Source organism: Anabrus simplex, chromosome 1 (genome assembly GCF_040414725.1).
Source record: "Anabrus simplex isolate iqAnaSimp1 chromosome 1, ASM4041472v1, whole genome shotgun sequence".
Lineage (NCBI taxonomy): Eukaryota > Metazoa > Arthropoda > Insecta > Orthoptera > Tettigoniidae > Anabrus > Anabrus simplex.
In genome coordinates this window covers 17,629,570-17,641,586 of record NC_090265.1, presented here as the reverse complement: position 1 = coordinate 17,641,586, position 12,017 = coordinate 17,629,570, and the positions used below count along the sequence as shown (strand labels likewise).

The 12,017-nt window shown below is 38.7% G+C and overlaps 1 protein-coding gene across 1 annotated transcript in view; it reads right to left on the bottom strand.

Moving 5' to 3' along the window:
- LOC136858052 (probable multidrug resistance-associated protein lethal(2)03659) overlaps positions 1-12,017 on the bottom strand; it is a 327,592-nt gene that overhangs the window by 253,089 nt on the left and 62,486 nt on the right. The window contains exons 5-6 of the mRNA XM_068229848.1: positions 11,721-11,943; positions 7,195-7,351 (exon numbers count right to left, since the gene is read on the bottom strand). Coding sequence (XP_068085949.1) covers positions 7,195-7,351; positions 11,721-11,943 — 380 coding nt within the window. The remainder of the gene's footprint in view (positions 1-7,194; positions 7,352-11,720; positions 11,944-12,017) is intronic.

The following is a 12,017-nucleotide window of genomic DNA, read 5'->3' as shown; positions in this document are numbered from 1 at the left end:
CCCTGTTCCACCTGTCTTTTCCTATCCACTACTCCACATTTGCCTTTCCTACCTCTTCCCTTTCCCCTTCCTCCACACTTCTCGGCAACAGTTCCCTGTTCCTCATCTTCCCTCGGTTGTTCTACCTGCAGTGACTTGTACCAATTTCTCACCGGCACCTGTTCTGAATTTTGATCCTGAATGGAGCCCTTAGCCTGCAATCTCCTTTCCCTTAAAACATTAGACCACCTGTCTTCCACAATTTCCCCCTTTCCTTCCCATCCCTCTATTACACCTACTGTATCCTGTACATTGTTTGGAGGTCTACTTTCCTTCCTGTCCTCTGAGAGAATCCTAATTATCTCCCTCAAGCTCTCCAACTCCTCCCTCATACTCCTTAATGCCTGGCCACACCCACAGTTCCTACACTCGCACTTCTTAGCCATTTTTTACTAAATAATGAAAAGAAAAGGAAAAATAAGATAACTTATTCTGTGCAAAATTCCACAGCATACATTTTACTTTGGGGATGTGTATGGCTTAGTAACAGTGTACAGTGAGGTGACTGGTTTTGGTTTCTTTGTACAGTTATGACATGTGGTAAACAGATTCCACGATGATGCTATCGTGCTAATGTATGTAAGGTTAGGAAGGGACAGTCTTCTTACCCATAGGATATAACCAATTTGAAGCATAGCCTTCAGAACTATGTATAGCTTGTAGATGTTGTTTTTGTATGTTTATATTGGTCTCAACACGTGATGATAATTCTTGGTTTTTGTTTTGTTTTAATGCTGTTTTGGGAGTAAATTGATTTAGTGAAACTCGTGGTGTAAATCTTTTATCAGTGGAGTGAGGAAAAACCTGGTATGCTACCCAAATTTATTTTTAGGGGTAAACAGTAACAGGTAAGGTTATAAAGTAAGTTTGGAGCCTCGTCAGCCTGACGACCGTCGCCTTGGGAGTCTACAGATCTTCATTTCTACATGTCTTCACTTTTTGTCACCTTTTATTCCTTTCTCTCATATTAATACTTTTAAATTACAATATTGGTAACTTTGGAAAGAAAATAAGTACAGCTGTGGTGTTAACTAGAGGAAAGGTACTGTATCAACTGGGGATATGACCTTGAAACTCTGAGTACTTGGGAAGTGAACTGATGCAGGATTGGGCATGTGGATAAGTAAAAGGATACAACATTTTAGCAGGGAGTGAGGATCTTGATCTAGAGGAGAGAAGTGTAAAGAGTTGATGTATTATTGCCCCATACTGAAATACAAAGCAGCAATCTCGACACTGACAAAAAGACAGGAGAGAAAAATTTGGGTCAGTATAAATAAATTTTCAGAAGTATAATAGGAAAGACAAGAAAGGACAGAGTATGAGATAAGGACATCAGAGTGGAAGAGCTTTGTGACAGAAACTGAGATTGTTTGGACCTGTTAAGAGGATGGAAGAAGGAAGCTTGCCGAAGTGGATGATAGGACACCCAGTTAAAAAGAGCGAGGGCAAGAGAAAGACCTAGACGAAGGTATTTGAAAATGGTCAATAATAGTATAATTAGAAGAAGCCTGGATTAGAACACAGTTAAGTGGTTGTATAGACGAAGATGGAAAGGTGGCATAAACATCCCAACGGGGTGGGAGCTGACGAAGGAAATGGATGATAATGACGGTGAGGAGGAGAAAGATGATGTAGAAGATGGTTTTCAATATAATAATCGGTGAATGAATCCAAAGTAGATAACATTTTGTTTCTACAGCTTCAAAATTTTCACCCTGAGTTGAAAGCTTCAAAATTTTCACCCTCAGTTGAAAGAGCTAAGTTACCAGCATCCAGGTTACTTAAGTTGGGATTGGTTGTTAGTGTAAATACTGAAAAGCAGAGGACCCAGGACACTGCTCTGTGAAAAGCCATTCTCTTGTCTTCTCAACAACAATCATACTATAAACAAAACAGATGATTTCTTAAACTGTGGTGTTTATAAATTAAAATGCGCACACTGCAAGGTGAGCTATTTTGGACAAACAAGTATCAATTTTTCAAATAAGGTACCAAGAACATGTAAATGCCAGAAAACCCAACAGATTGTCAGCAATGAGCCAACACATGATAGACTTAAATCATTCTTTTACTTCCTAATAGAATACAAAAAGGCAAGTTGCTCAACATTAATTAAAATATACATACAGTATACATTTGTTTCAGAAATACAATCCTTACTTGAATTTAAATTAAATTTTTGATGATATCAATATACTTTATGAAGAATTATTTAACACACTGGAGACGCCGCTCATAGAAACTACGGGCTGATGGAGCTCCGAGAATCTATGGGCACGTTTTCACTGTAGCTAAAAATAGTAGGTGCTGTTTCAGCAAGCTGTGACTGCACTAGGATACTGTTGAATTCTTCTATAAGCATAAAAGATACTAGTTATGAGCATACGTCAAGAGCTCTTCTTTCAAGGCATTGATAACACAGCAACTTTCCTACATAACCTGGGGCTGCGTCATCGTTGACTCTCAGCTGTGAAATGGGCAGGAAAGTACATACGGTACATGCGGACAGGAAGAGTGTGTGTTCGAGAGGCAGGCTTGTTTGTGTAATTATTTTGTGAATATTTGGCATGTCTAATTCAAGTGTACGAAATTTCAACATTGAATCCATAATGGATGTTCCTATGGAAGACACTAGTTCTGAAAATGAGGATGAGGGTAACAATTACACACTAAGTAAACATGGTGATTCTGATGCTTCACACAAGTAAATGTAAATAATGAGCTAATTTGAATTTGGTGTGAAGTGTAACGCAGTTTTATACCGCTTCCTGAAGTGTATTCTGTAATCCTGTTTTATACTGCTTCCTAAAAATGTGGGCATTTCCCGTCTACAGATGACAACCTGTAACGACTCAATGCAATCCCGTCATCAAACAACAAACAGTGGGAAAGCAAATTACTGGTTGTAAACAAGGATACTGGTGCCAATTGACCAATTAGGTTAGAATCTGTATTGGTGTGTTTCAGTAGATATGTCCACGATATTAGATAGATTTCAAAATATCAATCCAACTGGCATCCATAGCTGCGTCATTTTTTTGTCTGTTTATAAAACTTATCTTCATAAATTTATATTTACATTTTTTTGTACTATTATGATAATTAAAACCAATTTTTGTGTAGAAGAAAGTGTGATATTTCTAAATACAGTAAGACCTCATTAATTCAAAGTCAATGGGATGCAAAAATCAGACTTCGAATTACGTGATTTCGAATTAACTGTAACACATACTTCGGAAACGCCAACCCTTGCGGTGTCACAATATATTCTAAGAACTGTAACTGCATGCAATTAACTTTGAATCACAGTTTAAAGCTCTCAAATGCCATGGAAAGAGACTATTTCCAAAATGTATCCAACAAGATGCATTTACAGTATTCAAGTAATGCACTTGGATAACTCACCAGCAAATATAACTTCACGCAATGAAATCAAAAGAAAGAAAACATGATTCAAAGACGAGGAGAAATCTATACTGGCTCCCCTGTGCAAGTGCTTTATTCATTAGATTACTGTACTGTATGCATTTTAGATGCCTTGTGCTTGCATGGAAAGTAGGCCTATCCGATGCCCTTATCAAACTTTCCTATGACAAGGGGAGAAAGTCTCTCACTTCCGTCCACATTACAACAACAGTACAGTGACTATACTTATTTAGTTTATTTTCTGGGTTGAACCATGTTGTTGTTATCTATACATTACGTACAGTCTGCCTGGTTCCTGACCTTGGTCTTTTATATCCTACTACCCTTATGGTGTGATTGCTGCCTGGGAGACTGACTACCTCGGATTGAGTAGGGGTATTTCAGTCACATTGAAAAGGAATACTGCAATGTATTCAAAGCGTCGGCAAACTGTACTAATGTATAGATAACAACAACATGGTTCAACCCGGAAAATAAACTAAATAATTCTACACACCGTGGAAGCTCTACCTCTAAGTGACTATACTTGTGCGATTTCCTGCCATGGCACTTCTAAGACTCATTAATGCATGCAATCACCTTGATTCTCAGTTTAAGCTTTTCAAATGCCATGGAAAACACTATTTCAGAAATGTATCCAACAAGGTGCATTTACATTATTCAAATAAAGCACTTGTATAAAACAATGGGAAAATATAACCTCACGCAACGAAAGGAAGAAGAACACGATTCAAAGACGAGGAAAAATTATGCTGGCTCCCCTGTGCAAATGCTTTATCTTTTGGATTACTGTACTGTTTGTTGCATTTTTAGATGCCTTGTACTGGCATGGAAAGTGCCTGATGCCCTTAAAACATGGTAGCTTTTCGAACTTTCCTATAATGGGGGAAGGAGGCCTCTCGCTTCCATGTGCACTGCATAGTAACACAGTACATTTCCCGACTGGCAATTCTCTCCTTAACAACCGTAAGTCCATTTGGTCTCAGCATTAAAAAAAATAAAACAAACATACAATGCAGTTTCATCGGCATTGACAATATTGTTTGGTGCGTACGAATTGATTATGGGCTATAAGCCACGCTTTACCGCCAACTCTTGGCATCGCCAGTGTTCGCGGATTCTACCTCTCTGCACACTGCCTGCTACGTGATATTGTGGCGTTCCTTAAACGCCGGATACAAAATAATTACGATTCCGCTCGAACATAGTAGATATGAAGCACACTGTAGACATGCCGAAGTAGGTGAAAGTGTGCAAAGTTACCCCTGCACGTTCCAGAAGGCGCGTTCTTTCCTGACACGGAGAAATTTTGAATTTAAATTACTCTACTCTGCAAAATACTACTTTTTTTTTTTTTCAAAATGTAAAGGAAGTTTCGAATTAATGGTCTGAATTTCGGTAATGGGACTGACATTGTTCTTCAAATTACGAATTATCCGTATTTCGAATGAAACGATTTAAATAACATGCAAAACCATACCTCATGTTTCCAGGAAAGACAGCTGCTTCAAATTAGGCAAGATTTTGAATTAACTGATTTTGAATTATCGAGGTTCTACTGTATTCCAAAAGTTGTTATAAACATGGCTTACCCTAGCAATGAGAAAATTTCGAACACCATAAAAAATCCTGCGATTTCTGGAGGATAGCTCAACATTATGGTTTATGAAGATCTGCCAAATTCTAGTTCATTTCCAGAACATCTGTTCAACTCTATGAACTATTTTAACTATGAAGTTTCTTTTTTTTTTATTTGCTTTACATTGCACCGACACAGTTAGGTCTAATGACAATGATGGGAGAGGAAAGAGAAGGAAGCGGCCGAAGCCTTAATTAGCCCTAGCATTTGCCTGGTGTGAAAATGGAAAACCATCTTCAGGGCTTCAATCCCACTATCTCCTGAACGCTAATCGACTCACTTGGTCTACAAACTTTTAATGAGATATGAAGGCATACTAAATCATTCTTTTGATGTGAATCCAGGGGCACCCCAACAAAGAGGGAGAATAAAGATTATAAACAAAAAAAGAGATAATACTAGAAGAAAACTAAAGGGAAAAAAAGGGGGAATTTTTCATCATAGTTCTTCACCCTAGCAATACCAAGGTACTTTTGTCCCTTCATTATCAATGTGAGGGCTGAGGAGCCTTTTGTTTACTTCCAACTCAATCACAAGGGTGTTATATAGACAATTTATTTTCTTAATTAGATCTGATTCATCCAAAACATAAAAAGTAACTGATTCAATGGCTGAATGGTTAGCATGTTGGCCTTTGGTCACAGGGGTCCTGGATTTGATTCCCAGCCGGGTCGGAGATTTTAACCTAAAATGGTTAATTCCCTTGGCTCAGGGACTGGGTTTTTGTGTTGTCCCCAACATCCCTGCAATGCACATACGACACTATCCTCCACCACAATAACTCGCAGTCACCTACACATGTCTGATGCCCGCCAAACTCATCGGAGGGTCTGCCTTACAAGGGCTCCACCCAGCTAGAAATAGCCACAAGAAATTATTATTATTTATAAAGTACATTTTGGGCTTATGCCATGTAATTAATTATACACACACTCTATGCGTTTCAAAAGGAAACTTGCCTTTCTTCATCAGGAGACAACAGAGAAATGAAACTACGCATTGAAGGTTGCAAGGAGAAAGCAACAAGGAACTTAAAATGGTCCCCTAAGATGTAAAAGGGACGCCATTTTGGCCCCATGTTAGAGACAATGAATGGCAACAGTAAAACATCAATCTCTAATGGTTCTGATAATAGGTAGCCATGATTCACTGAGGTTGTAGCCTGTATCACGGTTGAAATTATCTGGGTGTTTACGTATTTCAACGGCCTCCCTGATAATTCTTGGGTGATATTGCTTTACATGGGCAAGAACATCCACTTCTTGGAACAAGACATCATGACCAGGTGTTAAGGCATTTATCAGGTTGGTTGAGTCTGATACACCTGGTATGTTCTTTGATGTGAGTACATACCGTTCTCGAAGTCTGCCCAATATAAACCTTGCCACAAGTACACGGAACTCTGTAGATACCAGGTTGTTGCAATTCAGGCAAACTATTCTTAGTTGGTCGCAGGAGTTTCCTAATCTTAATTGATGTTCTAGAAACAGTTTGTACATGGAACCTACGCAAGATTTTAGCAATACGATCTGTCGTGTTATGTATGTAAGGTAGGTAAGCAGTTCCTTTTACATCTTTTTCCTTAACAGACGTCCAATTATGCATCAATTTCAGAACCATTGAGATCAAAGCGCTGCTGTAACCGTTGCTCCATGCACCTCTTCTTGAACCAGGAAGCCTTCTGCCCTCATACCTTCTGCCACTATACTCCAAACTTGATGGTGTCGACTGTTACACAGAACTTCTACGTACAGAACATGTAAAGGGTTTCGTGCTCTGTTCCACACCGGTGGCAGAGGATATTGTTCTGGGACCTCCCAGCAGGGAGCCCACAGCGGAAATAGCAGCAGTCATCTCGAAGGCATCTCACCGTTCGGAGCAGGAAAGTCCGCGATGATCTCGTATCCATTTATTTGCAAGGATATCGTCGCTGAACAACTCTATGCCTTTATCTTTGTGAGGAAGTCTCCACCACTGACGGTACTCCTTCTCTCTTACATAATGTCGTATCTGGTAACAGTGTTACAGTCTCAGCACAGCAAGCAAAATCAGAAGTAAAAAGAATTACACTAAGTGGAGTACTGTACCTTCTGGCAAGAAAAATCAGCTTGGAGAAGGGCTTCTCCCACGCATACATCTTGATCACTTGTATACCAGAAACAATCTCGTCCGTCAGTCTTATTCGCTTGTCTGTTTTGAAAGCAGTCCTGTTTCGATACACTGCAGACAACTTGCCGGTATACGCTGAAAACAAACAGACTCATTTAAAACAGGAAATTATAACTGTTGTACGAATTGGTACATAACTTGGTGCCTTTTACAGAGAACACAGAATTAGCCTAGAAGACCATCATGGGCAATGTTCTAATAAACTCATCATACATTAAGGTTAAATATGGGCTAAAAGACCAGTTAACCATGAAAGGTATTGACTGCTATAAAGAGGCGTTTGCTGTTGGTACCGATGGACCCCGCCAGTTCAGTGACATCATGGCATTCAGCATGTATAATTCCCTAGTGACTGTTGTTAACCCAACCATCCTGATACACTGATGGGGCTGAAAGTTCCTCATGGGAACCTATGTGTTAATGTAAGGGGTAACCACATCAACAACGTAGTAAATAAAGGTTATAGATTTCTTCACATGGTTATGAGGGTATTTAGAAGATGTAGTATGGATGTACAGAAGAGGGCGTATAAGTCTCTAGTAAGACGTCAATTAGAGCATGGTTGCAGCGCTAGGATTACTTGATATGAGAACTAGACAAAATCCAAAGAGAAGAGCTTGATTTGTTCTTGGTGATTTCCGACAAAAGAGTAGCATTAACAAAATGTAGCAAAGTTTGGTCAACTCCTTCCTTCCAAGTCCACCCAAAATGAAATGAAATGAAATGAAATGAAATGAAATGAAATAAATTAAATAATAAATAAAAATAAAATAAAATAAAATAAATAAAAATAAAATAAAATAAAATAAAATAAAATAAAATAAAATAAAATAAAATAAAATAAAATAAATAGTGTCCAACAAGCTCTAATTACACCAACCTCAAAAACAAGAATCGATCATATTATAACAAACATAGATTCAAATTCTTACCATGCTAAGGTTATAGACTGCCGTATTTCTGATCACAGTGGTCAGTCAATAGATATATCTTATAAAATGTCAGTCCAGCATAGGAACAGAAATAAACACACATATCAGTATATAAGTGTCCTCAACATTAATTACTTAAAAGAAAATCTTCAGACAGGAAAGTGGATTCCGATCTTTATAGACAATAATGTTAATAATACGTGGGATGCATTTCATGAGATTTTCAAAATTCACTATAACAAAGCCTGTAATGTGACAAGGAAAGTTGAGAAAGAGGGAACATTGGTAGGCAGGTTAGAATCATCAGAACTGAACTACATTCAAGAGAAGATGAAAGCAGTGTACGAGATTTTCAAGTCAACCAATTCACAGCATCATTACAATGAGTATGAATTCCTCACAGCTAACTCTAAGAGACTCTTAATAGATTTAAGGCTAAAAATTTTACTAGAAAGCTAACAAAATCCAGTAACTTGACTAAATATGCACTTTTTGGTTTGTTGTATAGATTTTCTGACATCACCAATATCCACGCCCTCAGAGCCTACTATGTATCTTGCACCTTACCTGTTGCGGGGATACCGTGGTGGACAGAGGTGAAAGAAGGTGCGGGCATGAATGGATGGACAGGGAAAAAATTAAATAGCAATTTAAAACTTTAAAATTTGTGATTATATTTCCTTCTTAGATTTTTTCCCTGGTCTTTTCAAACTTTACACTTTGCTAAGCAAATACCAAATAATCAGGTACAAGGTCTAGCTCGTGAGCTCAAGAAATAGTATAAGAAAAGTCTAGAACATGATTTAACAACCTGAGCTTGAAGCTTCCCAGTTACAATTTTAACAAGAGCACCACTGCTCTCTTCAATAAATACTCGAGGAGACTGAGCTCAAAAATTTACAGCAGCAGAAGGAGTGACTTGCTCCACACAATTACTCGCTAGGAGACTATTCTCCAAAATTTACCAGTTCCAGGCCTTCTTTAAGGCACAATCCACATTTTACTGTCTTATCTGCTCAACAGTCAAAATTACATAGAAAAATAAAATGATAACCATGAACTTAAACAGGGGCAATAAGTGCCCATTCTGTCTGGCCTTAGTTAAAAAAGAAAAGGTTAAAGTTACTGGCAGAAAATCAAAATGTTAGGAGGCAAACACTTGCATGTGGGCTTAAGGCCCGGAGTTACGGAGGCTACGGAGGTGATTAGATGGAGAGAAAGTTTTAATTTACAAAATTAAAGATTACAAAATCATAGTCAGCACAACATGAAAATGAAAGGGAATACACGAGGGTTACCACTCTCTATTACCTAAGTTAGTTTAAGTGTTTGAGAATTTACATTGAGAAAGAGAAGTTACATTACGAAAGAATTTTAAAACTTCCCCTCGAACTATCTTTCAGAGACCATTACATGATTACACGGAGTCTGCCATTACTTTCAGCTGGTGGACCTCCCGCCGTGGACGAGGCAGCCCTTCCCCTGCCTCCGCTACGAACACACTCTAAACCTCTTGACTGGAGCGATTGCAAGACAACATGGCCCGAAATGTCCCAGCTTTTATAGCGGAGAGGTATGTTCCAGATTTCTGCGGGCTGAAGCCCTGACACACCCCCAATTCCAATTGGACAATCAAATAAATATCAAAATTTTCTCATTAGTGAATTAAATAAATGTACAAAATTCCCTATTGGCTACAATATTAAGTTGGCGGGAAGAGACAGAAGTGTTGATAACTTTAGAACACCAAAAACGATTTACAAATGATTCCGTTTTACCAACTATTGACTACAAAATTTCTCTTGAAATTTAATTGTCCATCCTCTCATCAGAGGGAGTACCTAGGTTGACAGTAGAGACCTCTGTCGAAAAACGTTCAAACTACTTCTACCACCCAGTTTAAAGTACAAGTTGCAGATGGCCTTCTAAAAGGTGCTTAATTTAAATGCACGGAGCAGGTGCACCTCCGGTACACTACCGATTATTGAATCCGCGACTCCCATTTGGTCTATCTCTTCACCCACAAATCTGAATCACATTGACCGTGTGCAGTCACTCTTCTGTGCGACTGTTTGAGCCAGCGTATCTGATTTCGAAACTTGAGCAGCAATCATATAATGGATAAGTTAAACCTTCGCCCGTTGTCTACTCGCAGGAAAGTAGCCAACGTTAAGATTCCTATATAACGCTGTTAGCGGTTTATTTAATTCTCCTGAACCTGCGTTCTTCTTTTCCCTGAATGCTCCAACTCGCAAAACCAGGATAAATCCACCCCTTCGTATTCCATATTCCTGCCTCTCTCTTGTTCAAAGAACTTTATTTATCCGAAGTCCAATCCTCCTTAACTCTTTATCTTCTAACAGGAACTTGGACGTTTTTTCTTTGTAAGCCTCCTTTAATAATAGATACTTCCTTAACTTAACCTAGCTCATTTCCTTCATATTCCTTTTTTCTGTTCTCATTGCTGTCCCCTCTATTGTACATAATGTAATATTTATTTATTTTTTACTGTACTACACCATTACTTATGTGTCATATCTGTATTCAGCCACTCTGCTGAAGCCTACTACACACAGCCCACCACTGACCAGTCAATGACTAGAAGAATACTGTGGTGCCATATGGTGACACACAGTAGAAATAAATAGCTGAAATATGCAGAGGTGCCAACCTTTGAAGTGGCTTTTCAGTAATCCACACCTCCCCTCAGAAAATTTTCGAGTCATATCGTATCCAAATCATCCTCATCCCTTCTCGATAAAGACACCCACTTTCCCCTTTCCGACAGCAATAAAGTCTGAAGTATATCATACTACACAATAAAATTTTCACATTAGCATTCAGTTCTGTCATAAAACATTCTGTATGGTTTATTTTTGGAACCAGCAGCTGCTTTTCAATGTGGGTTTTATTGAAGCATCTTTCCCACTGTGATGACATTTCGCCTTCTGAACAATAAGCGATTCCGGTGTAGACATGCTTAATGTAGGCCTGGAGTTCTGCTTCTTTCCTATTAGTATGAAAAACTCTTTCTGTGGGAGAGATACTGTGAGGTACACTTAATACTGTACTTATACAACATTACATTTTATAGTGGAAAGGAGCAGAGTAGAGCCCCTTCATTCACAATGAATAACACAACGCTCATGGGTAGCCAAAGGAAGTGATGATTGAAGTATCGTTGCCTACTCACAAGCAATGAAACGAGGAGGATTGAACGTAATATGTGAAATGATTCATTTTTCCCAGAGATTTGTTTTTTTGAGATAATGTTGCTTTCTCATAAATATTTACCCTTTTACCGTAATACCGCATTAGTGAGGAGAAACCCTGTAATAATTACGGCTAATCAGTAATAGTTGGCACCTCTGGAATATGCCATGTAGTTCCCTCTTTAAGTAGTGCCAGTGTAACTTACACAGATAACATAACTGACCTTCAACAGCATATTGTCCAAAACTCTGCACTGGTGCCAAACATGTTAACAATGAAGACAGAAATGTTCCTCCTACCTTGCAAAGGAACCACCACAAAGACTGCAAGCAAGCCCATAAAGCAGGGCCAGCCAATCTCCGCCCACATGAGGTAAGCCACGATGATGGTGAGGATTGGAGAAGTCCACATGTAGTGCATTAAGAAAGTAACAATCTCAAATCTGCTGACATCATTGGAAAGGAGGTTAACAACCTGCCCTGCAGCCGTCTCCCCCAAAGCGGTCTGACTAAGCCTCAAAGACTGTGGAGAATACAGAAAACACAGAAAAATCTCAATCTCTTGTTTCATTGGAGATCAACTAATTGCAAGAGACC